General features: G+C 52.6%; 8 protein-coding genes across 8 annotated transcripts; 3 read left to right on the forward strand and 5 right to left on the reverse strand.

Moving 5' to 3' along the window:
- Window positions 1-477: 477 nt before the first annotated feature.
- On the forward strand, window positions 478-5,619 carry ACET3X_006749 (uncharacterized protein; the record flags this gene model as incomplete). The annotated part of the gene is made up of 6 exons (XM_069452913.1): window positions 478-744; window positions 798-1,894; window positions 1,943-2,205; window positions 2,271-2,703; window positions 3,870-4,082; window positions 4,245-5,619. The coding sequence occupies 6 exons, from the start codon at window positions 478-480 to the stop codon at window positions 5,617-5,619; spliced, it is 3,648 nt and encodes a 1,215-aa protein (XP_069305517.1).
- Window positions 5,620-7,778: 2,159 nt separating this feature from the next.
- ACET3X_006750 (uncharacterized protein) lies at window positions 7,779-9,924 on the reverse strand. Its single transcript, XM_069452914.1, has 6 exons — window positions 9,815-9,924; window positions 9,715-9,766; window positions 9,637-9,659; window positions 9,555-9,584; window positions 8,672-9,508; window positions 7,779-8,624 (listed from the first exon to the last, which is right to left on the reverse strand). The coding sequence occupies exons 1-6, from the start codon at window positions 9,866-9,868 to the stop codon at window positions 8,019-8,021; spliced, it is 1,602 nt and encodes a 533-aa protein (XP_069305518.1). The 5' UTR covers window positions 9,869-9,924; the 3' UTR covers window positions 7,779-8,018.
- Window positions 9,925-10,198: 274 nt separating this feature from the next.
- ACET3X_006751 (uncharacterized protein) lies at window positions 10,199-11,616 on the forward strand (the record flags this gene model as incomplete). Its single annotated transcript, XM_069452915.1, has 3 exons — window positions 10,199-10,293; window positions 10,343-10,457; window positions 10,507-11,616. 3 exons carry the CDS (start codon window positions 10,199-10,201, stop codon window positions 11,614-11,616), a joined length of 1,320 nt encoding a protein of 439 aa, XP_069305519.1.
- Window positions 11,617-12,681: 1,065 nt separating this feature from the next.
- ACET3X_006752 (uncharacterized protein) lies at window positions 12,682-13,830 on the reverse strand (the record flags this gene model as incomplete). Its single annotated transcript, XM_069452916.1, has 1 exon — window positions 12,682-13,830. One exon carries the CDS (start codon window positions 13,828-13,830, stop codon window positions 12,682-12,684), a length of 1,149 nt encoding a protein of 382 aa, XP_069305520.1.
- Window positions 13,831-14,630: 800 nt separating this feature from the next.
- On the forward strand, window positions 14,631-15,673 carry ACET3X_006753 (uncharacterized protein; the record flags this gene model as incomplete). Its single annotated transcript, XM_069452917.1, has 2 exons — window positions 14,631-15,470; window positions 15,530-15,673. 2 exons carry the CDS (start codon window positions 14,631-14,633, stop codon window positions 15,671-15,673), a joined length of 984 nt encoding a protein of 327 aa, XP_069305521.1.
- Window positions 15,674-16,092: 419 nt separating this feature from the next.
- On the reverse strand, window positions 16,093-19,856 carry ACET3X_006754 (uncharacterized protein). The gene has a single exon (XM_069452918.1). The coding sequence runs from the start codon at window positions 18,560-18,562 to the stop codon at window positions 16,169-16,171; it is 2,394 nt and encodes a 797-aa protein (XP_069305522.1). The 5' UTR covers window positions 18,563-19,856; the 3' UTR covers window positions 16,093-16,168.
- A 1,195-nt stretch (window positions 19,857-21,051) lies between these two features.
- ACET3X_006755 (uncharacterized protein) lies at window positions 21,052-23,454 on the reverse strand (the record flags this gene model as incomplete). Its single annotated transcript, XM_069452919.1, has 1 exon — window positions 21,052-23,454. One exon carries the CDS (start codon window positions 23,452-23,454, stop codon window positions 21,052-21,054), a length of 2,403 nt encoding a protein of 800 aa, XP_069305523.1.
- Window positions 23,455-25,085: 1,631 nt separating this feature from the next.
- On the reverse strand, window positions 25,086-26,088 carry ACET3X_006756 (uncharacterized protein). The gene has a single exon (XM_069452920.1). The coding sequence runs from the start codon at window positions 25,923-25,925 to the stop codon at window positions 25,251-25,253; it is 675 nt and encodes a 224-aa protein (XP_069305524.1). The 5' UTR covers window positions 25,926-26,088; the 3' UTR covers window positions 25,086-25,250.
- Window positions 26,089-26,360: the final 272 nt, after the last annotated feature.

Genomic DNA, 26,360 nt, shown 5'->3' on the forward strand with positions numbered 1-26,360 from the left:
GACGGTAGCGCTAAAGCGAGGGGACGCAAAGGGAGCGGACAGAGCGATGGACGGCGGAAGGGGGGAGGGAGGGCGTCACCTTGACGGACTGGAGGGCGATGGGATGTTGTCGGCGGCCTTGATTGATGCTCGGCCATGTACATACCAGTAAGTCCAGTACCTGACTAGCGCAAGCCACCTGGGCAGGCAGCCAACAGGCGGGCGAGTGGGCCCCCACAACACGCTTCACGTGTCGCCAAGCAAAAGGTCGCGACTCAGCGACGCGCGACGGCGCAGGGCCAGGGTGAAGCATCCACGACGGCTGGCGACAGACGACACCACCACCACCACCACCACCCCGACCTTGGCATATCTGCCCCTCCCGGCCCTCTGGCGATTGTGTGATGCTTGCCACTCGTACGTGATCTGGCATCAATGCATCATCTCCGCAATACACTTACCCCACATTCTCGCATCCTCCCCTGCCGAGCTTGAGCCATGGATAGCGTCAATGTCTCCGAGTTGGTCGCGCGACTCGGCGCAGAGGAGGAGTCGGTGCGCAAGATGGCTGTCTTCAAGCTGCAGAGTGCCATTGGCGACCCCTCGTTTGCCGACGTCTTCATCTACGAGGGCGGCCTGCCCAAACTCCGATTCCTGGCCCTGCATTCCACGGGCAACACACTGGCATATTGTCTTACCTCTCTGGCGCGCCTGCTCGAGCTGGACAAGGGATGGGATCATGTTACCGACGACTTGGTTGCGAGAGTAAGTAGACCACCAGGGAACCATCAACGACGTCTAACACAGCGGTGCCACAGATAGTCGACCTGGTAGTCGCGCAACCTCTCGTCAACGTCAATCGTGGTGCCATGTCGGTCCTCGCAGCCATCGTCGGCCACCCCTCCCATCGCAACTCCCAGGACGGAACCACTGGCTTCCAGCGCCTGAAGCCTGCCGTCGATGCCCAGCCCGACTTTCTACCTTCCCTCGTCGAAAAGATCACGTCGGCCGATCACGCGCTATGTGCCAACTCGCTGCAGCTTATCAACGCCCTCATGCGAGATGCCATTGCAAACGACGCGGCTTTCGAGTGGCCCAAGTTTATAAAGCAGCTGCAAGAGCTGGGTGTGATAAAGAGCGTATATGGGCTCATGCAGAGCTCTGCGATACACGACCTGGCCCATCCATTGCTCGACTTCCAGTCCTTGACCAAGATACTGTTGCGAAACTGGAGGGAAGAAAAGGTTGACTTGGAGAACCCCGATCACAGAAGGGCTATCCGGGGGCTGCACACGGCGAGCAGGCCGGAGAAGCCAGACTCGGACTCCAAGGGAAGCAAGAAGCAAAGTCCAGACAAATGGAAACGTCTGGGCTTCGAGACGGAATCGCCTGCGTGGGAATTCGACAACATTGGCTTCCTGGGCCTCATGGATATTACCGATTTCGTCTACAAGAACGAAGACGGATTCCAGAAGCTATTACTAGAGCAGTCGGCAGAGCCCCTCGAGCAGCGGTGTCCAATTGCGCGTGCCAGTTTGTCCGTCACCCAGACTTTGTACGAGCATTTCGAAGTAGACAAGTCCGACGATTTTGAGTCGCACAGGCATACTGACTCGCGAGCCAACTTTGACCGCGCGTTCAGACCCCTCCTGCTCCACTGGTCTAGATTACACACGAGCGGATTGAACGCCTTCATCCGACTGTGGAAGGCCGCTGGCGCACAGACGGAGGACTTTGAGAAGATCGAAGAGCTTATCCGCATCTTGATCGAGCAGGTGGTGGGTCAGGCGCCACGCACCAGGGACGTCAAAGATGTTGAGGAGGATCTGGCTGAATTTGAACTCAAGCGTCTGAGAGAGCTCCAGATGGAAGTGCTGGAGCTGACGTATGAGGACGCGTGGGGCCATCATTTGCGGTATGCTGCATGTTCCCACATAATCCGCGCTAGGCTAACACTCAACAGTCAAGTTCGTGACGAACTCAACCACGAGGCTCTGCAATTTGTAAAAGAGCAGCGTATAAGATGCCTGCTACAAGGGGCGTGGTTCCCTATGGGTATGGACTACGGCACAGGAGCGGGGCCTGTGACCAGCAAGACCCTGAATTGTTCTGTGCCCTCAGCATGGCGTTTTGTTCGATTGTCACACAACCGGCGATATCTGCACTATGCTGATTTTGACGACAAGACGGCGACTGAGCCGAGGTTAGACACGCTGCAGGAGAAGAGTGAGTGCAACGCCTCCACGCGTCCCCTATGGCTTGCGTTACCGCCATGGCTAACACATGCACAGTCGATCTATCAATCGTCTCTTCGGTCGTGAGCAATGTTTCGGCTTCGGCTCCGTCGACCTCATCATCTGACAGTACAGTCAGAACTCTGCCAGGCCACGAGCGGGCTTCCACGTCGACCAAGATCACGATCCACGGCTACCTGCCGCCATCCAATCACTCGCGGCAGACTTCCAGCGGCTCGGGTGCAGGGCGGAAAGAATCTGTCCTGCTGCATCTGCATCCTCAGAGCCACACCCTTGCTTCCGAGTGGCTTGATGGGTTGCTGATGCTGTTGAACCAACAGCCCATTACCGCCGACACGAATAAGTTGGCGACCTTCATAGGCGGCTACGGGTTGAAGATCCGTCTGCTCAACGTTCGATATGAAGACGTTGGGCTGGAGGAGCCAGTACTTCCAAGCCGTGAGGGACTGGATGAGGAATATTACTGTACGTGCGCTTTCCTAACAAAATGTGGCACGGACTCAATACTGACCTGTCCCCCAAACGCAGATGACATTGCAGGCGCATGAAGATCTGGATGATGCTTGTTTGTGGACAGGACCCTTCGACAACAAACGTTGATCTCGTGCAGGACTTGGTGAAATTAATGCATCCGCCAATATCCAAGCGACAGGTTGTTGGGAAGGCTAGGTAGACGCTTCCGAAAGCCTAATCCTTCTCGATGCGGAACTAGAGGATGGGCGGGGTCTGCCGCGATCGCCATGTTCTGGACAGACGTTTATCAGCCTTCAATCTGGGAATCAGGTACCGCCCCGATATTTGGGGAATTATATTGGAGACATTGCAGGGGCGGTGGTGGCATTTGCGTTGGAACTGGAGCTGGATGCGCTTCTCTTGAGATACCCTTGCTTGTACTTGTGCAATAGACTGCAATTAGACAGAGTATATGGAGCGTGCATGCGTATCGCTCAGCTTGTCGACGTTACACAGCGCATGCTCAATGTTGCACAAGGCAGTCTGGTTGTCCACGGCGATCTGTGCGATATTAACCCCGTGGCACGTTGGCTGAGGTGCTGATCCGGCGGCTTGGTCGGCACGCGATAGGGCAATGGGGCAATAACGCAATCATGCAATGTTCCAGAAGCAAGCATATTGATGCCGGGGCTAGCCAAAGGTACAGTGGGAGAGAGAGGGTATATCGACACCACGAGCCAGGTAGCTCTGGCAGCGGTGTGTCGCACGCTAACCATCGTGGCCCCGCTGATGGAGTGTACCTGGCGGCCGCGGGCCTGAAACAACGGACGGGCAAGGTGGAGAGAAGCGGGGAGGAGGCATGCCTGTCCAACCTGACTCAACCAACGAACGCACACACCCAGGCCTGCTCTCGGATACTTCAGCCACGGCTCTACTAAGAGCACGAGTGCGTCTTTGGCGGCGCGTTAGCCTGCAGCTGTGGCATCCCGCGACACGAATATGCAGCCGCCCCAAGTGCGAGCGACAGTCGTACGGTGCTAGGCTCGCAGATTGTTTCTGTCTCCCCAGCGGTCGTTCTGTTGGCCTTCATATAATTCCTTCTTCTCCAGACCTTCGCTCGCTGCTGTTCGGATAGCCCTCCGGTCGATCATCGAGAAAGAAAGCATAGCATTGCTCAACCAGCCTTTACGAGACGTGCCCGACGCACCGCTTGGCCACGGCGTCAAGGCCGCCATTCGCAGCATCGATCGAGCAAACGACCGCACATGTGCCTGCATCCAACGTTTGCGCCTTCGCCGACGTCGAGTTCCGAGCCGAAGCCATGAGGAGCAAGGCCAAAGGCACTATTCTGCCTTTACAACAGGCGGAATTCGACGCCCTGCCGTATTCAGTCCAGTAAGTAAATTCCAGGCCTCTGATTTGTTGGGTCGTGTGATAAGGGCGCGCGTTATGCACGCGCATGTACCGAATCCCCCACCATGACTTTTGTGTACCTTGCAGTAGATGAAGGGTTTGTCAATTATGCCATGATGCCAGTGCTAATGCGTGCCGCTACAGGAGAAAGTACTTTTCATCCCTGGAGCGTTTGCAGATCCGACAGCAGGCCTCGGACGAGCCTACATCAGGCCGCTCGTCCCAGGCCAGCACCTCGTCCAGATCCCACCGGCCTTCGCTATCACTCGGCACCGGACGACGCAGACGCAAATCCGAAAAGGCCGTGCAATCTCACGACATCTCCCAGGTTGACCTGGACTTTTTCCTTTCTCTACCTGAAAAGGTACGCAAGCAACATTTTTCCCGCGAAGAGCAGGCACTCCTCCTAGAAAGGCACCAACAGGCCTTCCTTCCCGACGACCAAGACATCGAGTGGGCACAGCAACGCTTCGACGACTTTCACTTCGACGTTCCTGGCCCCCCGGTCGACCTTCCTGAACGCGGTCGCTCACGACGACGTTCTCTGTCGGCCTCTTCGACTGTCAGCCCTTCCCGCGCTTCTTTCGGCCCGTCTGCTACCCTTGACACGAACAAGGACCGAAACAGCCATTTGCTATTTCTCGATACCATGGCCACGCCAATGTTTACGCGCAGAGAGATGCCAATAGACAATATGAGACGAACAATGTCACTTACCTCCCACCCCGTCCGCCACGGATTCTCAAACATGTCGGACCCTCCCTTCTTCAATGCTAGGCCAAAAGGTTTTCACCACCGTGCGCACTCCTCTTCGCTCGCAGGTCATATGTTACCACGCACGCCTTCTCCCCTTGTTGTCGATACCGAGACAACCCATTACCAAGATCCAGAGGCGCGAAAGAAGTTGCGCATGTACCTTGCGTCACCCCAGAAGTTCGATGAAGCCATTGAGTTCGGTTTCCCATCGTCGGCAGGGAATGATTCTGCTACACCGCATTTCCAGCTACCCCAGATCGACAGCCAAGCCCGTAAGTTCAGTCGAGACATGCGGACCTTTCTTAGAGACGGAAAATTGTCCTTTTTCGAAGACAACAAGGAAAATCAAGGACTCGAGTCTGACGCTGGCTCAGTGGCCGACATGGACTCACCCGCTACGCCTTCTAGCACTGGCTTGTCCTTCCGTATGCATTCTCGCCAGCTCTCACATCGCAAATTCTCAGTTGAATCGCCAGCTCCTTCACCCGTTCAGTCCGCCAGCGGGCATTTCAACCGAGAAATGACACTCCGGATGACTTTGACCCGGCCCGATTTACGAGCTGACGAAGATCAACTGTATGGCTGGCAAGGCTCAAACTCAAGTCCGAAAGCTCCGAAAGATGACCCATTGGCACTCGAAGACCTGGTCTTTACCGATGATATGACCGGTACCAAGGGCGCCTTCTACGTCAAGCCCAAACCTCGTGGGAACCTCGTCAGCCGCCTATTCAAGCGTGCCAGTCTCAAAACGACGAGTCGCTGATCTACACTTCAACTTGCATTTGTTAACACATTTCACACATACTTTTCCTTCTCTTCCCTAATAAAGACCAGGAGGTCTGCTGCGTTTTAGCGAGCGGTTTTTCTTTTCCTTGTTCAAACTTTTTAGACATTTTCCGGGCTTCCAACTGTACGATTATCACGATGCACGAACCGAACGATTCGAACGATTCAGATGCATGAACGAGGCGTTTTCCTTTCATCTCCCACCACCAGCTACCCTGCTGGCTTCTACCTAGCTAGCCAAGACCATTATCAAGAATGATACCCAGCCGGCAGTAACCAACATTGGTCTGTCGCTTTGCCAAAGCCACACCTTTCCTGTCCATGCCAACATCACGTCTTCGGCCTGTTTTCTTTCCCGTTCTCATTCGGCAGTCGGAGACTCACCATCTCAAATAGATGAGCTTGTCGTTTCAACTATTAGACTTTTGCAGAAGGATTGACCACCCTCAACGATCACGACTAAGTCTTCGCGCCCGGGACTTTGTCTATCCGTCTGCAATACCCAATCTTATCCCTCCACATGTTTCGCCAAAGTCCGACTAACGATATTACCCGCAGTGGAGAGATCTATATCGCATAGATGCTAAGGACATGGATTGTGTATAATGATGCTCTTTTCATCCTATGACAGGGAAAGGATCAACATTACAGTACACGTACAATTTGCATGCAGTAGCTCTTACTAGACGCATTGTATGCGTGTCACTGTGCTAGGTTTTGGAATGTTTTGGTGGCGATGCCAAAGACGCATGTGGGTTGCAATAACATGAACAGGATTGTTGGTATAGCACAAACACTGCGTTTTCCGAACAAGCCACCTTCTTTGGATCTTCCTCGCCAATCAGTTCCTCATACCCCTCTACGCAGAATCATATCTCACCACGGCCTCAACTAAATGTACCCATTCGCCCATCGCCCTCATGTTAGGCAAATTATACCATGGCGTCGCGCAGCACAACAAAGATCATCTGATGTCAATCGCTCCCTGAAACAACCATCAACTCTTATGCTAACCTCAACTCCACCTTTTTCTCTCCGGTCAAGCTCCACTTTCGACGTCAGGCTGAACCTTGAGTTCTCAGGTCTCCCTTGTCGGTATGTACACGCGAGTGACACTAACGAACTAGATGCCGAGCCGAACTGCTCTCATGGTATGGTACGCTAAGTTTCAGCTTCCGTCCAGATTTTCGCTCCCAGCAGCACTCTGGTACTCGATCTTGCGTTCGCAGCGCGTATCGCGCTCGGCTCAGTTACGGCTACGGTATTCCTTAGTCATGGGTGGTCCGGATATCAGACGGATGAGGTTTTCCTTGTGCCTGGATGCCTGCAGATCGTTGTTTGTATATAAAGTCAAAAGTATAGGCTGTGGCACTACATGCGGTAGTGCCATAGCTTCGAGGTAATCGCCGACAGAAAGAAGAAAACGTAGGTTTGAGAAAAAGCTACGACATGTGCATATCATTGCTTGTCGTGTGGAAGTGCCCATGGGAAAGCCGTTGGACAGAGTACGGTGGCTGAAGACAAGGTTTTCTGTAGTCAGTTGCCTTTTTTCGCGCCGTTACTCGTGTGACGTTAACGTAGCAGCACCTGTGGCAGGTGTTAGGCTGGGAAGCTGAATAGTTAGGTTCGAGATGGCTGTTGTATTAGTCATTGCACGTATGTTTGGCTTTCGTTGATGCATGTCATGGGTGTGTTGACATCCTTAGCCTGCCGCCTTGGAGTCCTTCTGTCTAGACATCTAGACTAGTATATTCGTGGTGTGATCTGCTAGCTGCAAGGCCACAAGTCAATATTGTGCTACAATCAAAACGGTTATCATGTTGTGGCATCCTGCAACATTAGGTGCACGACAAAGTCGTTGGGCTAAGGTGATTGCATTATCTTGGCCACGTAGTACACGTATACACTGCGTATGAGTACAGCACAGTAAAGCCGAAAGGCACTGCATCTGCTGCTGATCAACTAGGCGAGTGCGAGATCGGCAACGGGAATAACTATTCAGTACACACGCAATTGTCCACGGCCGCGGTTTTCATTTTTCGAGTGAGCCAAGTCAGAAACATCACTCATTCCAAGCATGCATACCGTAAGATGAGGTTGTCCGAATGCGGAACGTGGAAAAGCAAACACGATTCATGGGCTATCTCATTTTGGCAATGTGCAGAAGACAACGTGTCCCGCTACTGCAGTTCCACACTTTCCACGTGCAGACTTTGATTACGACAATCATGCGCTAAATGCATTGTGAGTGTTTACATTCACATGCAAGGTCGGGGCATTCTCCAGATGAGTACTTGACATCAACAGCTCTTCGAATTTTTCATTACTCGTGGTATACTGCTTCTTTCGCTGCTATGTCGGCCATTGTGCTACTCTTTACCTCGACAGGGCGATGTCGTCGATTCGCAGAATCATCTTGACTGTCTCGGCTGCAAGCTCGATAGCGCTGGTGCTGACTAGCAGTGGCTGTAGTACATTCTCCTCGCTGATGTCGTTCTTGACACCCCCGCTCTTAATGCTGATACCTGCATTCTTCTGTTCTTGTGCGTGTCTATGCCTTAGCTCGGTGACAACTTTGATGCTGTTAAGACCGGCATTCTCCGCCAGCGTTGTTGGGATGACCTCCATGGCGTCGGCGAAAGCTTTCCAGCAAATAGCCTCGGTTCCGGAAAGCTCGCGAGCCTTGAGGGACAGCTGATGCGCAATCTCAATCTCAGGGGCACCGCCACCCGCAAGTAGCGCCTTCTTCTTGACTAATGAGCGAATGGCGCAATGAGCGTCGTGTAGAGACCGCTCAGTCTCGTCCAAGATGAGGCTGTTGGCGCCTCGGCAGACGATGGAGACTGTGTTGGCTGCTGTCTTCACACCCGAAACCTTGACGTATCGCGCACCTGATGCCTGTACTTCTTCGACAAGATCTGCCGAACCGAGCTTGTCTTCTGTGAAAGAGTCGATGTCGGCGATAGGCTTGCAGCCAGTGCTCTGCTTTGTATTAGATTTTATACACGCAAGATTTTCATGATACGTACCTTGCAGATGAACTCGATCTCATCACGCTCAATGTCCTTGACAACCAGGATCTTGAGCTTGGATAAGAAGTGCAGACTGAGGTCGTTGACCGCATCTCGAAGAATGGACTTTTGGATAAACAGGACATTGCACTTGGCTTTCTGGATCTTCTTGACCATGTTCAGCAGATATGTGCGCTCCTCCTTGAGGATCTTGTCCATTTGCCTGTAGTCGTTGACGACAATCTGGTTCTCCATGTCCGGCTTCGGTGGGCTCAACTGGAATTGGATGAGGCCTATCCGTGCCTTCTCCTTCAATGTGGGGCCACCAGCGCTCTTGACTACTGGCTGGTTGAGTACCAAACCATCGATCATCTCGCTATCTTCGATGGTGCCACCCGACTTCTTGATCATGCGAATGTTCTTCAGATCTACGTTGTCTGCAGTCTTGGGGTCGATGACTTTGAGCACCGAGTCTACAGCCATGATGGGTAGCTTGGGCTCTTGGGCGACGATCTTGGAGGAGAGTGAGGTTGTGGCGGTCTTGAGGAGAGTTTGCCTGTCCGTGAGCGAGATGGGAATGGCCATGTCGGTCAATATCGATATGGCCTCTTGCGCAGCGCGCTGGAAAGCTTCTGATATGACTGTAGGGTGGATGCCCTTGCCCAGTAACCGTTCAGCAGCGCCCAACAGACTTCCAGCAATGACGACAACCGATGTTGTGCCATCTCCAGCTTCGATATCTTGGGCGTGTGCGAGGTCGACGAGCATCTTGGCGGATGGGTGCATAACGCTCATCTGGTTCAACATAGTGGCTCCGTCGTTTGTGATGATGGTCTGGCCTCTGGCAGTTTGGATCTGGACGAGTCAGCGACGAAAGCCAGAGAATTGCGCCTTCTCTTACCATTTTGTCCATGCCCTTTGGTCCCAAAGACTGCCGAAACATTAGTATTTGGTTCTTCCCCGCACCCCATGGTGGGACATACAGTTCGGATCGCATCTGCGACAGCTGTACAATAGAAGTTAGCGAGACTCTTCTAGACAGTCGTAGTCGAGCTGCGTACCTCTTGCGGCAATGATGTTGGCGCTGCGAACAGCTCTGGGCTTCTCCTTGTCCTGGCCCAAAGTCAGTCAATGTTTTCATAGCTCAGCATTGCCGCGCACCTTGAAAGCGGTGTTACCGCCACCGGTACCGCCGTTTGCAACTTGAGCAGCCATCTTTCAGTGTGTAGTAAGGACAAAGCTAAAAGAGGGGTATCGTAAAAGGTTTGGCGGGGAAGTCGTGGTGCCTGGCTGGACGCGAACTGACAATATTTCGAGAACGCGATAGACGTAGCGCACGGCCAATCCACAAGCTCCGACTCGCCGGGCCATTGCCGCATCACAGCTACACCTTCACCCGTTACACCACCAACAACCCCATACACTCACCCGAACCCCCGCATCTGCTCTGCCTGTCGCTTCTACCCGGACTCTTTCCCAACTCTACCGCACGCATAGCCCAAACATCATCTTGGCCGCCCGACAGTCGCCGCCTGCACCGTCAACATGCCTTCAGCCACGGGCCAGTCCTGGGAGAAGTACCAGAAGAACTTTGCCGACGACGAGGTTGAGGAGAAGAAGATCACACCTCTGACTGACGAGTAAGAGGCGAGAAGACACGGATGCATGCATGGGCTAATGACGTGACAGGGACATTCAGGTGTTGAAGACATATGGAGCCGCACCCTATGGCGCCGAACTCAAGAAGCTGGAGAAGGAGATCAAGGACAAGCAACAGACGATAAACGAGAAGATCGGCGTCAAAGTATGTGTTCCTTCAAACCCCTCCGGCCATGCCCTGCTGACTCGCCCAGGAATCAGATACCGGTCTCGCACCTCCACATCTCTGGGATATCGCCGCCGACCGCCAACGAATGCAAGAAGAGCAACCGCTTCAAGTCGCACGATGCACCAAGATAATACAGGACGAGAAGGACTCGGAGAAGAGCAAATATGTCATCAACGTCAAGCAGATTGCCAAGTTCGTCGTGAACCTCGGAGAGCGCGTCTCACCCACCGATATCGAGGAGGGCATGCGGGTCGGTGTGGACCGGAACAAGTACCAGATCCTGCTTCCTCTACCGCCAAAGATTGACCCTTCGGTTACCATGATGACGGTCGAGGACAAGCCTGATGTCACTTATGGAGATGTTGGAGGTTGCAAAGAGCAGATTGAGAAGCTACGAGAAGTCGTCGAGATGCCACTGCTGTCACCAGAGCGTTTCGTCAACCTCGGCATCGACCCCCCCAAGGGTGCTCTTCTCTACGGTCCTCCGGGAACTGGAAAGACGCTTTGCGCCCGAGCTGTTGCCAACCGAACCGACGCCACTTTTATCCGAGTTATCGGATCCGAGCTTGTTCAGAAGTACGTCGGAGAGGGAGCGAGGATGGTACGCGAGCTGTTTGAGATGGCGCGAACAAAGAAGGCGTGCATCATCTTCTTTGACGAGATTGATGCTGTTGGTGGCGCCCGTTTCGATGACGGTGCTGGAGGCGACAACGAAGTGCAGCGTACCATGTTGGAACTCATCACACAACTTGACGGTTTCGACGCGCGCGGCAACATCAAGGTCATGTTCGCGACCAACAGACCTTCAACTCTCGACCCTGCCCTTATGCGTCCAGGACGTATTGACCGAAAGATTGAGTTCTCGCTACCAGACATGGAGGGTCGGGCCAACATTCTCCGCATCCACGCAAAGAGCATGAGTGTAGAGCGCGACATTCGTTGGGAGCTCATCTCTCGTCTCTGCCCCAACAGCACAGGTGCCGAGTTGAGGAGTGTAGCTACCGAGGCGGGCATGTTCGCAATTAGGGCTCGAAGAAAGGTCGCCACCGAGAAGGACTTCCTGGCTGCTGTGGACAAGGTCATCAAGGGTAACCTCAAGTTCAACTCGACTGCTACCTACATGCAGTACAACTAGACGGCGCCATTTGCGATCCGCCGAGAGTTATTCTATGGATATGTAGTAGAAGGCATCACTGGCTTTGTATGAGTAATCATGAAGGTACTTTTCTTCCGCCATGAGCATAGACATAATGCATTTTTCAAATCATTCTCAACTACAAGTTCCCCCTCCCCTCCCCCGGTCGAGCTTCCTGGCAGCCGGGAGAGATAGCGTTCAGTTTTTCCCTTCCCCGGTGTGCCAGGTAGTTCGACCGGGGGGGGGGGGGGGGGGGTGAGGGAGACTGTAGTGCATATATCATGAACAGAGACGCCACCCCTGTATTTGCCTGGGTAGAGTATCGTTATGTACAGGAAGTTTGTTGATCTCCCTGTAGTTGCCAAGTATGGTGTTCAACTTGGGAAAACTTTTTCTGATCCCCCTAAGAAGATCAGATGGAAGCAGAATACCCCTCAAAGACCAGATGGAAGTAGAACACTTCAAATAATCACCCCCAAAGACTAGATGGAAGCAGAACACTTAAAACAACCCCCCTAAAAGAGTAGATGGAAGTAAAAGACTCCGAAATAATTGCCTAAATAGGTAATAGGAGTAAGGGGTGTGAATCACTTCAGATATTATATACATGTACACCTTTCGTCTCATCTGATCTTGCTGGGGGGATCCGAAGAAGTTTTCCCTTCAATTTCTTCTCTTGTATAGCGTGAGATGGTATAGTGATCGAGCCAAGTATAGAGAAGCTCGAAGGAGCGCGTGGCAACTGCACCAAGTACCACAGCACGCCATACAAGGGAAAAGTCAACGCCCCCTCTGTAGCTGCCTAGATGGAGTATCGCCATATCAAGATGGATTAAACGCTCCTCTGTAGCCGCCTAGATAGAGTATCACTGTATAAAAAAAGGATCCAAAGCTCCTCTGTAGCTGTCTGGGTAGAGAGTATTACTATGTAGGGGAAGATGAATTAATCCCCCCGTAGTTGCCTAGGTAGAGTATTTCCATACAGGGGAGATTGATAGATCTCCTGTAGATGCCTAGGTAGGGTGTTCGACTTCTCCCTTGTATAGCGTGACAGTCAAAACACTGCTATACCACGACCGTCCCGCCGATATCACAGAGGTCGACATCGACTCCCCACCTCAAACCATCCGCCTCTGCACCATTCCGCCAGCGTTCAGGCGGCTCAGTAACTGGTTCGTAGCTCGCCGAGTAGGCGCCACGGAACGTACCAAAGTGCATACCTATACTCTTCTTACTCTTCACATCCCTATGTATGGCCAAAGAGTCCTGAGGACTAGAGTGCTGGCCAGACAAGACAGACCTTGGCTTGAAGCAACCAATAGGCACAAGCGCCAGATCAAAGGGGCCGTATAAATCGCCAATCTCCTTGAAAGCCGGACAAGGTGGATGTGGCGCGTCGTGGTGCGAGTATTGGTCGTCGGAAAAAACATGACAGTATCCTGTATCTCCAGCAAAGAAGAGTTTCTTGCCGGACGATGAAGGCTCCTTGACGATCCAGCTACACCACAGCGTACCGTCAAAGTTCCAGGGTGTGCGCCCGGATCGGTGTTGGGCAGGTGTGCATACCAATTCTACGCCTCCTACGCCCTTTTTGAATACGGTTATGCCATCCCACCAGTCCATCTCCTCGACCTGGTCGGCCTTGATGCCGGCGCCGAGCCCTGTCAGGACGGTCTTGACACCCAAACCGCAGAAGAAGCGCAAGTCTCCATTCTGTTTGGCATTCAACTTCTTCAGCGTGTCGGAATCGAGGTGGTCGTAGTGGTCGTGGCTTATGCAAACAGCATCGATTTCTGGCAACTCGTCGATGGTGCATGGTGGAGGTGTAAAGCGTACGGGGCCCACCATGCCATATGGTCCGACGCGGTCACTCCATACAGGATCGAGGAGGATGCGCATACCCCTCTCGTTCCCCTCTGAAGCCGTTGTTTCGATGAGGAAACTCGCGTGTCCTATCCATGTCGCCTTCAACCCGTTGGTCGTATTGCTGAAGTCGGGCTTGTGCACTTGGACCAGGCCTGACCGATCGGCAGGTACAGGGACAAAGTTCTTTGGGGTGCTGAAGCGTGTGCGGAGGGCGGCAACTATGCCGTCATTCTTGTACGAGGGCCATGGGTTCTTGAAGTTTGTGGGTGGCTTGCCGATGTGATGGGCTGTGGCGTAGTTGTCTGGCCTGTGTGGCGGCAGCGCGGTTATGGAGGACGAGGGAGACATTTTTGCTGTCCCGTAGTGCCTAAAAAACAGCGCGGGCTTGGGATGGGCTTGAGATGGGCGCGCATGGCTGTGTGTCGTGTTGCTGATGCTATGACGACGAAGGGCGGATGTGGAGGCGGAGATAGGCAGTGCCCATCGGAGCGCGAGCTGGTCCGGTATGCCGTTGGAGGCGCTGTTTGGGTTTTGAGGATACGGGGCAGGCCTAAAAAGCCTCCGGGTCGTCTGCCTACGATCTCATTGTCCTTTGAGTAATACAGCCATCGCGTTGGATGCGTCTTCCGTTATGGGGAGCGTCATGGGGAGCAGGTCCAACCAAGCCAGACCCTGTCATCTCACCCACGTTCTGTCCCGGCCATCCTTCGACACGCAACTCCAACCTCTTCCTGCATTGGTTAACAGAAGCCGTCATCAGGGCTGACCTAACCCACCAATCTCACATCTCGACGCACACCTCGAGCACCATGGCCTCGGAGACTGCTCAAGTGGGTACAAGCACCACGGCGCGGCATGCGTAGCCTTGCTCTCTTATCTACCAATAGGACCGACACGTGAGCGCGTCTAGCTTACATGCAGGTACTGTGAATCTTTCGCTCATCGCCGCCGCCGGAGCTCGAACCAGAAATCTGGAGAATGTACCTTCTACATACGGTAAGGACCGGCTGGGGCTGCAGCGGCCTGGGTAGGCCGTGGCCAAATTTTTTGAGAGCTTTATAGATGCCGGCTTCCCAGCATGATTGGATTTCCCCATCGCAGTGTATCTCTTTCTCAATTCACCGTCTAGCTTTAAGGATAAAGACAAGATGAAGACTACCTTTTCCAAGGCCGGAGCTGCGGCTCTGCTTGCAGCCACGGCAAATGCACAGCTCTACCCCGACCAAAGTCCCCTGAACCACACATGCCAGCTGCAAGAGCCATTGCTGTCTTGCCCTGCGCAAGACCCCTCCAAAGTGGATTCTTGCTGCGTCGAGACTTTTGGTGGACTTTTGCTAAGCACTCAGTTCTGGAACACATACACCGGTCGCGAGTCTGAAGGCCAACTCTTGCCCACCGACACATGGACCCTCCATGGTCTATGGCCAGACTTTTGTAACGGTAGTTATACGCAATACTGCGACCTGAGCCGCCAGTACGACCCTATCCCCGGACCAAACACCACCAACGGTCTACCAAATGGAACATTTGTTCCCCCATACAACGGATCCAACATCGGCACCTTCCTCGAGCCATTTGGCCGCTTCGACCTACTAGAGTACATGAACACTTACTGGATTGCATGGCAGCAAGACAACCCCGGTTTCTGGGCCCACGAGTTCTCCAAGCACGCAACCTGCTTCTCTACCTTCAACGTTCCCTGCTACGGTCCGCAGTACCGCGAGCACGAAGATGTCGTCGACTTCTTCGAGACGACCATCAAGTACTACAAGAGGTTCCCAACTTTCGATTGGCTTGCCGCCAAGGACATCACACCCTCAAACTCAACCACCTACTCTTACTCTGATCTCGTCGACGTCCTGTATGAGCAGCATGGCGGCATCCCGTTCTTGGGTTGCTCTGGCCCTAGGTACAATGCTACAGATGCTGGAAAGAACACCACTGACAGGGGTTACACCATTCTGAGCGAGGTCTGGTACTACGAGCATGTAAGTACCACAATGGACAAGTATCTGCGGCTTTTCAATTAATACTAATGTACGAATAGGTCTATGGTCGTCCCCAGGAAGGCAATGTTATCCCTGTCAACGCTTCCGCTAGCTACCTCACCAACTGCGCTACCACAGAAGGTGCCATTCACTACCCAGAGAGGACCAACGGGTCAGAGAAGGCTCCTGTAGTTCCGTTTTAAAAGCACGCACAGGGTTAAAAAAATGTATTGTAGTGATTATAAAACCAACGTGTAATGAAAGATAATTCTACCATTGGATTTGGGGTACAAACTTTGTATTGTGATACGTCTGTTTCTAAGGAGATTCGTACCACACTATACGAGGAAAAAATCGAACGCTACTCCTGTAGTTGCCTGAGTAAAATGTTCGGTCTTTCTCTTGTATGGCGTGGTACTGTCTTCCTCCAATACTAAGCTTTTAGTAAGGTGATTTCCGGCCCAATTAATAAGAGGAATAGGTACAGGAATTATGACTTGGTCTCGCATATACGCACGTAGATGAGATCAATGCCTGTGACGTCACGCTAACCCGAGGTATGGGTTCTTCTGCACTAGAACTGATCAGACATGGGGAAAGAAGCTTCTCCGTGTAAAGGAATGTCACTGATGAACTAGCAATTGATATACAATGCCAAAATAACCTCTAGCTTCTACTCCTATCACTGCACCGTCTCGCTATTCGGTCTGGGTAGACCCCGCTCCAATTGTGACCGAACTATCGACAGCCTGCGTCTCTGCAACAGTCTGTGAAGCAGCTTGGGTGCTATTATTCTCCTTTGTAATCACATCCTGAGTCTGATCTTCCGACTGTACACTACCTCCGACTTGACCGCTGCTCTCATCAGGTGTTTGACCCTCGTCATCCTCATGGTCCTCAGCTCCATCCATATCTACGTCTGCGTTTTGCTCTTGTGGACTTTGTGTCTCAGAAATTCTGTTCCGATCGACTTGTTCATTCTTAATCTGAACCGCCGTCCTCATTGCAGAGCCACTGTTTCGCGATCGTGGGTGTGCAGTGTGATCGCGATTCTCCTCAAAGACTTGACGTGTGTAGTCTAGTTTCTTTCGTCCGGCGTCGATACCATCCGGAAACATTTTCCCCATGATTGCGTTGTGTTTATCGGTCGCGCTTGGGTCGGCAGCGTAGCAACTTGGGCTTGGTGTATCTGGCGCCTGTACCGAGGCCGCGTACTGGAGATTGGAAGGCGTAAAGCTCGAGCCTGTAGGCGAGTGACTTACTTGACTGTCTCTGCGCTCGTGTACTTTGCGGAGATTAGCTGCTGAGGATTGCGAACGCATATCTGGCCGGCCGTCTTTGCGTATCAACACGCCATCTGCGTTCCTAATGGGCTTGGTGCGCGTCTTCTTTCCCGACCCATACAGATCGCCGGGCGATCCAAAGCTCAGCGCACCTGTCACGCCCTGTAAACCGAGACTGCTAGCATGGTCGCTGATTGCGTAGCCGCCACGACCACCTCCGCCACCACTGCCGCGGCGTGCAATGCCTCCTCGTCCTGCTTGCCCTATGTGGTTGTAGTATCCAGCCGAGGTGGTCTGCGAATCGGGAACACCTTGCCAATCGTCCCTCTCCCATTCGGGTGTTCCGAGTATACCGTGGTGTTGAACTGGCATGCTCTTCCTTCCTCTACCGCCCCGACTTCCAGGACCTCCGCTACCACGTGGACGCCCGCGCGGTCGATGCTCAACCGTGCGCTGAGACTCGGGTTGCCAGCTGGCGTCCGAAGGGCCATCTTGTGTGGTGTATGGAACGTGGTATGACTGTTGCGGTTGCGATCCCAGCGTCGATTGGGGAACAGTTTGCTGAGATGGTATGACCTGCGTAGGTGTCTGGAACCGATCATCTGTCATAGGAGTTTGCTGCGAAGCTGTGTAGCCCGAAATACCATCTTCCACTATTTTCTGCCTCTTGGTAGCTTCAGTTGCATAAGCATTGCTTCCCTGCGGAGTCTCAAGGCCATTTTGGTGGCCCCGTTTCACGCCTGCGTTGACGGTAGCCCATCCGCTAGTCTGGCTGTTTGTAGGCTGAACACCCACTGTGACAGACGTTGTAGGAGGAGGTTCAAACAAAGATTGCTGAAGCTGGCCATTGGGTGTTGGCTGAGATGTTCTGTTGCTCGACGTCACTGTTGGTGTACCTTGATGTGATGTAGTGGTGGTAGGAGCAGGCTGGGAAGGCTGCGTCACTGATGTATGTGGCGCCTGGTACATGGAGGGCGGTGCTTGTGAAGGCTCGGGTCTGGCGCGCTCCTCCAGTCGATAGATTTTGTCCTTCATGATCTCAACATGAAGCTTCAAGTTGTCTAGGTCAGTCGTCTTATGCGACACGTCATTCAACTGCCGCGCCAGAAGCTCCATTGCTGAAGTTTGAGCCACGGGTGGCGCAACTGAGCTAGCTGACTGCCTTTGCATCCGAATTGCCTGTAGCTCATGGTTAATGGATTCCATCGTATGGTGGATGCCTTGCATCTCGCTTTGGAGTCTTGCAGCCAGCGTTTCGATTCTTTGGATATCGGCACTTTGTCGAATGAACTTGGTGTGGAACTCCTGGATTGTTTCTTCCATTGCTCCAACCGCCTCCTGACCGGTTTTTATGTCGCGAGTGTGCGCAGCTAAGGCGCCACTATTCTGAGACATCTGCGTCTGTAGACGTGCCATAGCATCCATATTGACATCTTGTGGTGAACGAGGGTAGTGATGACCGTTTATTGGAGCCCTCTCGACACGAGACCATTCTCGGGCTGTCATTGCGGGAGCTTCAAACTGGCCACTCGTCGATTTAACGTCAGGTCGTATATGAGACCCATGGGCCCCTTGATGATGGGACAAAGAAGATTGCAATAAAGTTTGGGCCATGTCTTGAGACACAACGTGTGGAGAATCTCGTATCGAAGGAGAGTGCTTGGACGATGGTGCTATCATTGACTGCTTGCTGCCTCCGATAGGCTGCAACGACTGCTGTTGTATTATGTCACGCTCCTGAGATTGCTCGTACCAACTGCGTAAGTGATCTGCGTGCTCTACAGATGGCGCACGCGAGTCGATCTCCATGGCCTCAGCTGACGATGCGTTTGGTGTTCCAGCCGACGATGACGGACTGGGTGTGTCTTCATTCACTAGCAAATCCGCTCAAGTGTCGAGTTCAGGTCCGACCACAATGAACTGGTTTGTTGCTATCTCGCATTGCAATTCAATGCGACCCAGCTTGAAGAAGTCTCGTCCACTGAAGCGAATCACATGTCAGCCACCATGCTAATGAATGTCGATGACTTCCATCATAGAAAAAAACTGGGAATAAGCATGCACGAACATGTGAAAACTTGCAACGTCGATGGGTGATGTCACTTACCGAAAAGATCCCTTTCCTGCGGGTGCAGCAATAACAGTGAACCCAATTGCTGTTTTGTGACAGTCAGGGTTGGGACAAGACAAAGGCTGGATGGTACTGTTGCGACGTCAGTCCAGAAGCCTCGGGGAGTTTGAAAGAACAACAATTAGGAATGCGGGATGTAGAATGCGGGCGGACCGGTTCGATGGATGTTAATCTATAGTGCGAGAAGATTTGGTACGACTAGCGTGGGTACGCTTATAGGATGAAACTTAAAATATCGTACAACCCGTTGCAGCCGGGATAAACCCGCTTATATGTTAAGAGTTTGTTGATAGCCGGTAAAAGGTATAATAGGGAGAGATATGACAAACGGATGGGAAGAAAGGACTAATGTGGGGATTAGATTGAGCTTACCATCCTGCTAATTCGGTGCCCTTTGACGCCGCTTTTCGTTTGCCCATGGGTCGCAAGGTAGAGCTGTAAGAGCCCAGAAGCGAGGGGACGTAATAGCTGCCGGTGACCTTGTACCAGGAGTTGTAAAAATCTCCTATGTTGTTCTTGCATCTCTTACAGAATGCTTTGGTCGCACGACTGGCTGGCGGTGGACATGGAGACGCCTCATCAGCAGTTTCCGCACCCCCAGCTGCCAGCGGCTGGGCCATGGATGGCTGGAGTTGATGTGTTCCCAGATCTAGATTCATCTCACCAATGCCGGATCGTCTGGAGCCCGCCATGGACACAGCCCATTGATGCAGTTGTGCCTCGTCGGTAACTGCAAGTGAGCGGAGATGGTGCACGAAAGAGTTTAGATAGCAACAACTCAAAGTTTGGCGATAGAATGTGTACACAGGGTAGGCGGAACTATCGGTTTTCTGGTACGCGACGAACGTACGCGTCTCAATCCAGGATACCGTTTCAGCAAGCGCAGTGAGATTGGAAGCGAAGAGGAGGAGAATGGTATGGCCCAACAAAAAAAATAAGCGGTTGCGGCGGAGGACGAACCTTGAAATCGAGAGCTAGTTCAGAGGAAGGAAAGGACAAGCAAAATAATTAGCAGGAGTTATTCCATGATTAGCCATGCATGAGGCCGAGTGGAGTTAGCGCGCCTCGCTATCAATTTAGATGGGCTCTATTGCGAAAAAGCCGTGAAGGCGTCTCGTGTCGCAAGCGCAACACGCTAGCTGTTCCATCTCGCGCGATAGCGGTCCTGGGCCTTCCAGCTGTGATTTCCTCTTGTCATCGGACATGAGTGATTCTTCACTGTCCAATGCACGCATGTGCCGGCTTGTACAGGCATGGCCTTGTGTTACTGCAGGTCAATTACTGGTAGGTATTATCGACGGCGCAGTTTATTCGTCCCGGGCCACGCGCCGGCTATCTTTATTGCTCTCAGATTGCAACGATCACAAGTGCCAAGTCTGACCCACAGCATGTGCCAATAAGCATAAACACCTAGGAAAGTCGAGGATGATACAATGTCTGGGGCTATATGTTTGCATGCGTGACTATATCTGGCTAGACCAAGTGTCCTGGCTGCGATCCATGGCTTCGTCAGCGGCATTATCCTAATTTGTACGTTGCTGTCATGATGCCGGAATGATTACCGGCGGACTCGAGGCAGCCACGCCACACAAGAGAAAAATCAAACACCCTATCTAGACAGCCGCTACTAGAGAGCGTTTTGTTTTCTTTTTCTGTAGAATACCCTACCTCGGCAACTACAGGGGGAGTGTTTAATCTTTGTATTGTGCGGCAACTCGGACACTCCTCCTAGGCAACTACAAGGGAGTGGCATTTGATTTTGCCCCTGTATAGCGTGTGCAGGGATTATTATCCGCAGGCAGAAGTGGATTATACTTTTATGGAGCTTAACTTCCGCAATCTTCGCCCCAATGGGAAGCGGCGAAAAGCTTTGCGCTAATTTAACTTGAAGCAAGGGGAGAGTGGACAGGGATGCTGATTGATGTCATGCAGTACCTACACCCTTGGCATGATGCAAATCCGCGTTTGACGCTCTATACCGATGACTGTAAAACACAATGCATGTTCTATAAACTGCTTAATCTTTAAAGCCGTGCATTTCGATAATCGGCTTACACGCCACACGGTCTGAAAACGTCCATTAAGCGATATGCGCTTGAACACCGTGTACTACGACACGTTGCGTTGCACAGAGTACGCGCATGCGCGACGCACTATTCTTCTTGCTCTACTTGACAACGATGAACCCTACGCCGTTGCGAGCCTCTTGACAGGCTCTCGAAAGAGCCTGCACCTCCGTGTCCGTCCATTTGACACTGAGGTTGTCCCAATTCTTGGTAGCGTATTCGCGACGATACTGTTGTTGCATTGCTTGCAAGCGACGAATCTCTCGAGGGTCGCCCGTACCACTGTACACAATAAAGGCCGTGCAGCGTGGCAACGCATCGTATATCTGCCCAATGCGCTCGATGGTCTTGGAGACGGCATCGCCGAGCTCAGATCCACAAACCTCGACGTCTACGTCTTCACCATCCTTCAGAAGACCCAGCCGCTGCAGAGCGTTTTGTCGGATAAGCTCAACATCGGCTGTCTTTGCATCGTCCCACCAACCCCGTGCGAGCTCTAGTTCGCGCAGGCGTCCCCAGACAAAGTCGATCTTGTCTGTAGTACCATCCTTGCCTTCAGCTTGACCTTTTATTGTACGCTCAATAGCTTCCATTACCTCTGCATCCGTCTTGCACCCTATAGAAACTTGCGCTTGACCACCGTGACCTCTGTTCGGATCACCCCAGTCGATGACAGCTCCGGCACGATGTGCGTCGTTTGATTTCGGTCGTAATGAACGATCCATCCTCTTGAATATCGATTCGGCGTTGGTGTCGCCCGATCCCCAACGCGGACCCTTTTCACACTTTTGTTTGACTAGATCGAGACATGTCCGAGCATCTTCAACACTGTCGTGGCCTGACGATCCCTTCTGAACCTCGCGCTTGAGATACTTTTGTGCAAGCCACTTGAGTGACTGCTTGTATGGTGGTCCACGGGGGTGCGGGTACAGGATGCCTGTGTCGATGATAAAGGGATGGGTCAGCTTGAGTGCGTTGAGGTCGGAGTTTAGCGAGTGTCCCACGAGAATCGTACGCGGTGTGATCAGTTCCAATAGCTCCTTCTGTATATCCGCTAGAGTGGTTGTGACGTCTTGGAGCATGGCCGCTGTAATACCGGACCACTGGGTCAGATAGTCCTTGATGGTGACATCTGGCTTGACAAGCTTGTCGAGAGCCGTGCTGCCGTCCCAGTTCAATAGACTGATGCGCGTGAGCACAAGCTGGTCATTCTCAGCTTTGCACATCTCACAGTCGACGGATAGGATGTGTCTTCCAGCAGTCAGGCTCCCTTGCTCAATGTCCATCTCGGGCACATCCCCTTCCTCTAAACTGGCGACCCTAGTATCAACCCAGCCATCTTCAGCAGTCTGATGAGCCAGTTTCCTTCTCTCGTAGTTGGCCTCTTTGGATTCTGAGGTTGTGAACATGGCTGGGTGCAGTACGTATTCGTTCTCTTGCTGTTCCATGAGAGAGGCAATGTACTCGGTGATGCGTGTACGCTTGTTCTCCCAATGCTTTGAGTTTTGCGGAGTGGGGCCTTTATGGTTCCCAGTCTTCTTCATCTGCTTCTCTTCTTGAGTCTTTGGAATTTGTGAGGTTAGCATGGTATGAATGGGCGAATGCACCCGTATGTATTGGTTGTTGCGATGCTCTCCTATCGCCTTGATGGGCCACACATGCTCAAAGATATCAGCGAGAGGCTTCAGTGATGCAGGCAGTTTGTCGGCCTTGAGACTAGCCGGATAGAAGTCATCACGCGAAATGCTCAGCCGTTTGGGCTTTGCATCCGTTTGGGCTGTTGACGCGGCGGCAGAAGTTTCAGGCTGTGGTGTGGCATCTAAATCAACATCGCCGTTGAACATACCCAGATCTAGACCCGGAACCATGAGCATTACAACCTGTTGGATGTTTGCACGGCTGCGTACAGAAACCCACTGCGGCGCATTACCATCCGCAAGCAGGTAGAGCACCAATGACTGCAAGTCTGTGATTTTCACGTGCGAGTTGAGACGGGCATGGTGTGAATGCTCAATGGCCGGATAGCTTCTTTGCAGCTTGCGCTCTTTCCTACGTTCCTCCCTTGTCATCTTCTCACTTGACTGTTCCGAGCCAGCTTTGTATGTGACAAAGGGATTATCGGTAGAGGAAGCTCGAGTCCCTAGCGGCGCGTCTTTGCCCGCGAACGGGTTGTCGAGAGTCGCATCTTGCTGCGGTGGTGGAGATTGCTCCTTCCGCTTGTCTTGCCCGTTCGTGTAGTGTGAACGGTCGGGGCTGCGAGCTGATGGAGGCGAGTTCGAGGCGCGGCGCCTGTTCTGGTCGTCATGTTCGCCGCGTTCCTTCCGCCTCCTCTTCGTTCCGCCGACTACCGTCCAGCCCTCTTCGTCGCCGTTAGCTGTGGTTGTGGTCGCTTCGTCGGGTGGCACTTCGCCGCGCATGTGCGCCAATGTCGCACCGAGGCCGACATCGGCAGGAGGTCGCTCGTCGCGATCGCCGCGCTTTCGTTTCGCCATCTCAAAGCTCATGCGACGTGCGTGAGACAACGTGGTGCGCGCCGAGTTGTTGTGGAGAAGCTCAGGAAAATGTTCGGAGATCCGCCGCATGGATACGCGCTAGCGAAGGCCCATGGAAAGCTTAAACTGGTCACATGACATCTTTCTACTTGATTATCGACGTCCAAAGTCCATGGCACGACTGTTCTTCAGTGTTCGTTATCGATATTCCCTGTTTGACGCGATATAATTTCTCTAATGTCTATTGCTAGGTATAAAACACAGCAACCCTTATGCATCCTGTCTTGGCACCTACCACATCTGTACATCAGGCTCGGAAGACGCCAATGGCATGTATCGTACCTGAGAGATGTGGATAGTGCTCGAGTTCACAACTGTTCTAGTGCACAGTATCGCGGAGTGACCGCTTGAGGATACAATGATGAGCTGTGGCGATGAAATGAGCAATGAGGTGAACAAACTCCCGTTGAGCGCAAGCAGAGTGACCGGTGAAGTGAAAGGCGAATCGCATCATATCTCCAGCACTCGATTAACGAAAGCGAAATAACAACATCTCCACCCGCCACGTACTTCTGTACTCTACCTACCCTTTGCTCACTTCATGAGACCTTACCCGAGGCCCTTCGGGCTTGCTCGAATCCAAAGCTCGCCCCACCCCAATGAGATACCAGAGACGCAGCAATCCCCAGGTCGCCCTACTTCAGCCTCTAGAATGGTGACCAAGGACAAATTCATCGAGCAACTGCAGCCAATCAAATGCAGCATCTGTCTCGAGACTTACAACAGCGAGTAAGAAACACATGTTAGTCTCTACCACCGCAGTATACTGACGTATCATCTCCCAGTCATGTACCGGTCGAACTCTCATGCAGTCATATATTCGGAGACCACTGTATCGTCGAGCAGACGGAAAGTAAAATGCCCAACAACAACCGCTGCCCGCTTTGCCGATGCGAGCTTTTTGAACAAGAAGACTTCCATTCATTCGACGATGCCTCCTACAGTAGTGACGAGGTGCTTACCGAATTCGATTATTACAACGACTCAACAGATGAGGAAGAGAGGGAAGTTGAAGACCAACAAACTCATCAGGCCCTTGCTGCAAGCCTAGGTGCCCAGCTGGCAAGTCGTACACAACCCACGAGCAGTCTTCCTCTGGCTGGAACCAGCACGCCAAGGAGAAGTGAACGCAATAGTCGTAATCAGGAGTTCAGAGAGCATGCAGATCGAATCCGCGAATTGAGCAGGGTGTCCGCTACAAAATCACCCAGACGCTCAAGAACATACAATGAGGCTGAAGAAGGATCAGATTCTGGAGTCGATGAATACGAGTACGAATCAGAGGAAGAAGCCGACTCTGCAGATGAACGCGAGGAGCGGTGCGCCTACAGACTACTACCAGGCGAATATGACATGATCACACATGGCCAGTCTTCCGCGTCACAGTGATCGTGGGTGTTGGTTTGGAGACCGGTGTCAGACCTGGTTCTGGGTCGTAGTCCTGTGCACTGCACTAGGAAGTGCAATATCTGATTGATAAAATTCGGTCGATGCCATGAGTAGATTACATGGTCTGCAGTCACGCACTTCCGGTTAAGCTAGCATAAACAATTGAAATCAGACCAAATTGTATGAATGCATTCATTTTGTGGTGTATTTACAGGTCAACGAGTGTAAGAAACAAACAAGAAAGTGTAACGGAAACAAAACAGACCACAAGACAACACTCACCACCTCAGCTTGTCACTGTGCGCTCCCCGTCCTTCTGTCGAATGCCCCCACAGAGATATTCTCCTCATTGGACTCATTCAAGCACGAACGATCGAGGTAGAGAAACCGCTAGGAACAGGCCCAGTCGGGATACCGGATGGGCGAGGAGCATCCGTTGGCACAGCTCCAGAAGGACGAGGTCCACGGGACATTCCAGAGGGACGCGCGCCGGTGGGACGAGCACCATGAGGAGGCATGGCGCCGGAAGGCATGCCAGTAGGACGGGAATGAGGACCATGGGAAGGCTTGAAACCAGACGGCAGACCAGAAGGCATTCCAGAAGGCATTCCAGAAGGCATTCCAGACTCTTGACGCTTCTCTGCGCCAGTAGGAGCGGCGGAGAAGGATCCAGTCGGCTCGGGCAACTTGCTGCCATGTCCACCGTGACCTCCGTGGCCGCCATGCATGCCACCAGTAGGGCGGGCCATGCCACTGGGGAAGCCGGAAGGCATACCAGTACCAAAAGGAGCTCCACTACCTTGTGCGCGTTGAGCTTGGGACACACCGCTGGGACGAGGTCCACCATGGCCATGTCCACCACGCATGTGATCGGACGGCTGAGCGACACCGCTGGGGAAAGCTCCAGAGGGCATTCCAGTTCCCATAGGTGGCATACCCGAGGGAATATTGCTGGGAAGTTCGCCATTGAAAGATTGGGCGTAGCTGAAACCACTAATGGCAAGCGCGACAGCGAGACGGGAAAATGTGACCATCTTGATAGTTTTGTATACTGCAAAATTGAATCTGTAGTGGTGTCGGTGTACTGATTGTTGAAACGAAGGCACACAGTGCTAATGAGCGTAAAGGGAATGGAAGCACACAGTGCTATAGAAGCGAAGCTGAGAAGAGAAGAGTGAAAGTTCTGTGAGAATGAGAGTTGTTGGGTGACTGATGAGAGAAGCTGTGCGTACGACTTTATACTGAAGTTGCTCCTATCCGAACTTCAACAACATGCCACAGCTCGGATACCATGACGCAGCTCTGGAATACTCCAGGTCCAGAACTACCCCAAGGCCGCGTATGTGGCTGCGAGGTCAAGGGGTTTGTCATCTACTTGACGCTTGCCATTTGACTCATGGCTCAAGATCTTCTCACAGTGGGTGATCTCAGGGAGAACCGTCAATTGGTTAGTTCGTTTGTGTACTAGA

Source organism: Alternaria dauci, chromosome 6 (genome assembly GCF_042100115.1).
Source record: "Alternaria dauci strain A2016 chromosome 6, whole genome shotgun sequence".
In the NCBI taxonomy this organism is placed as follows: Eukaryota; Fungi; Ascomycota; class Dothideomycetes; order Pleosporales; family Pleosporaceae; genus Alternaria; species Alternaria dauci.

What these genes read in the sequence shown, in the direction of transcription:
- ACET3X_006750 (XM_069452914.1), bottom strand. Translation starts at nt 9,868, where the DNA reads ATGGCTGCTCAAGTTGCAAACGGCGGTACCGGTGGCGGTAACACCGCT. An exon ending in GCGGTAACACCGCTTTCAAG is followed by an intron (nt 9,767 to 9,814) that starts GTGCGCGGCAAT and finishes ACTTTGGGCCAG; the next exon opens with GACAAGGAGAAGCCCAGAGC. An exon ending in CAAAGGGCATGGACAAAATG is followed by an intron (nt 9,509 to 9,554) that starts GTAAGAGAAGGC and finishes TGACTCGTCCAG; the next exon opens with ATCCAAACTGCCAGAGGCCA.
- ACET3X_006754 (XM_069452918.1), bottom strand. Translation starts at nt 18,562, where the DNA reads ATGGAGATCGACTCGCGTGCGCCATCTGTAGAGCACGCAGATCACTTA.
- ACET3X_006756 (XM_069452920.1), bottom strand. Translation starts at nt 25,925, where the DNA reads ATGGTCACATTTTCCCGTCTCGCTGTCGCGCTTGCCATTAGTGGTTTC.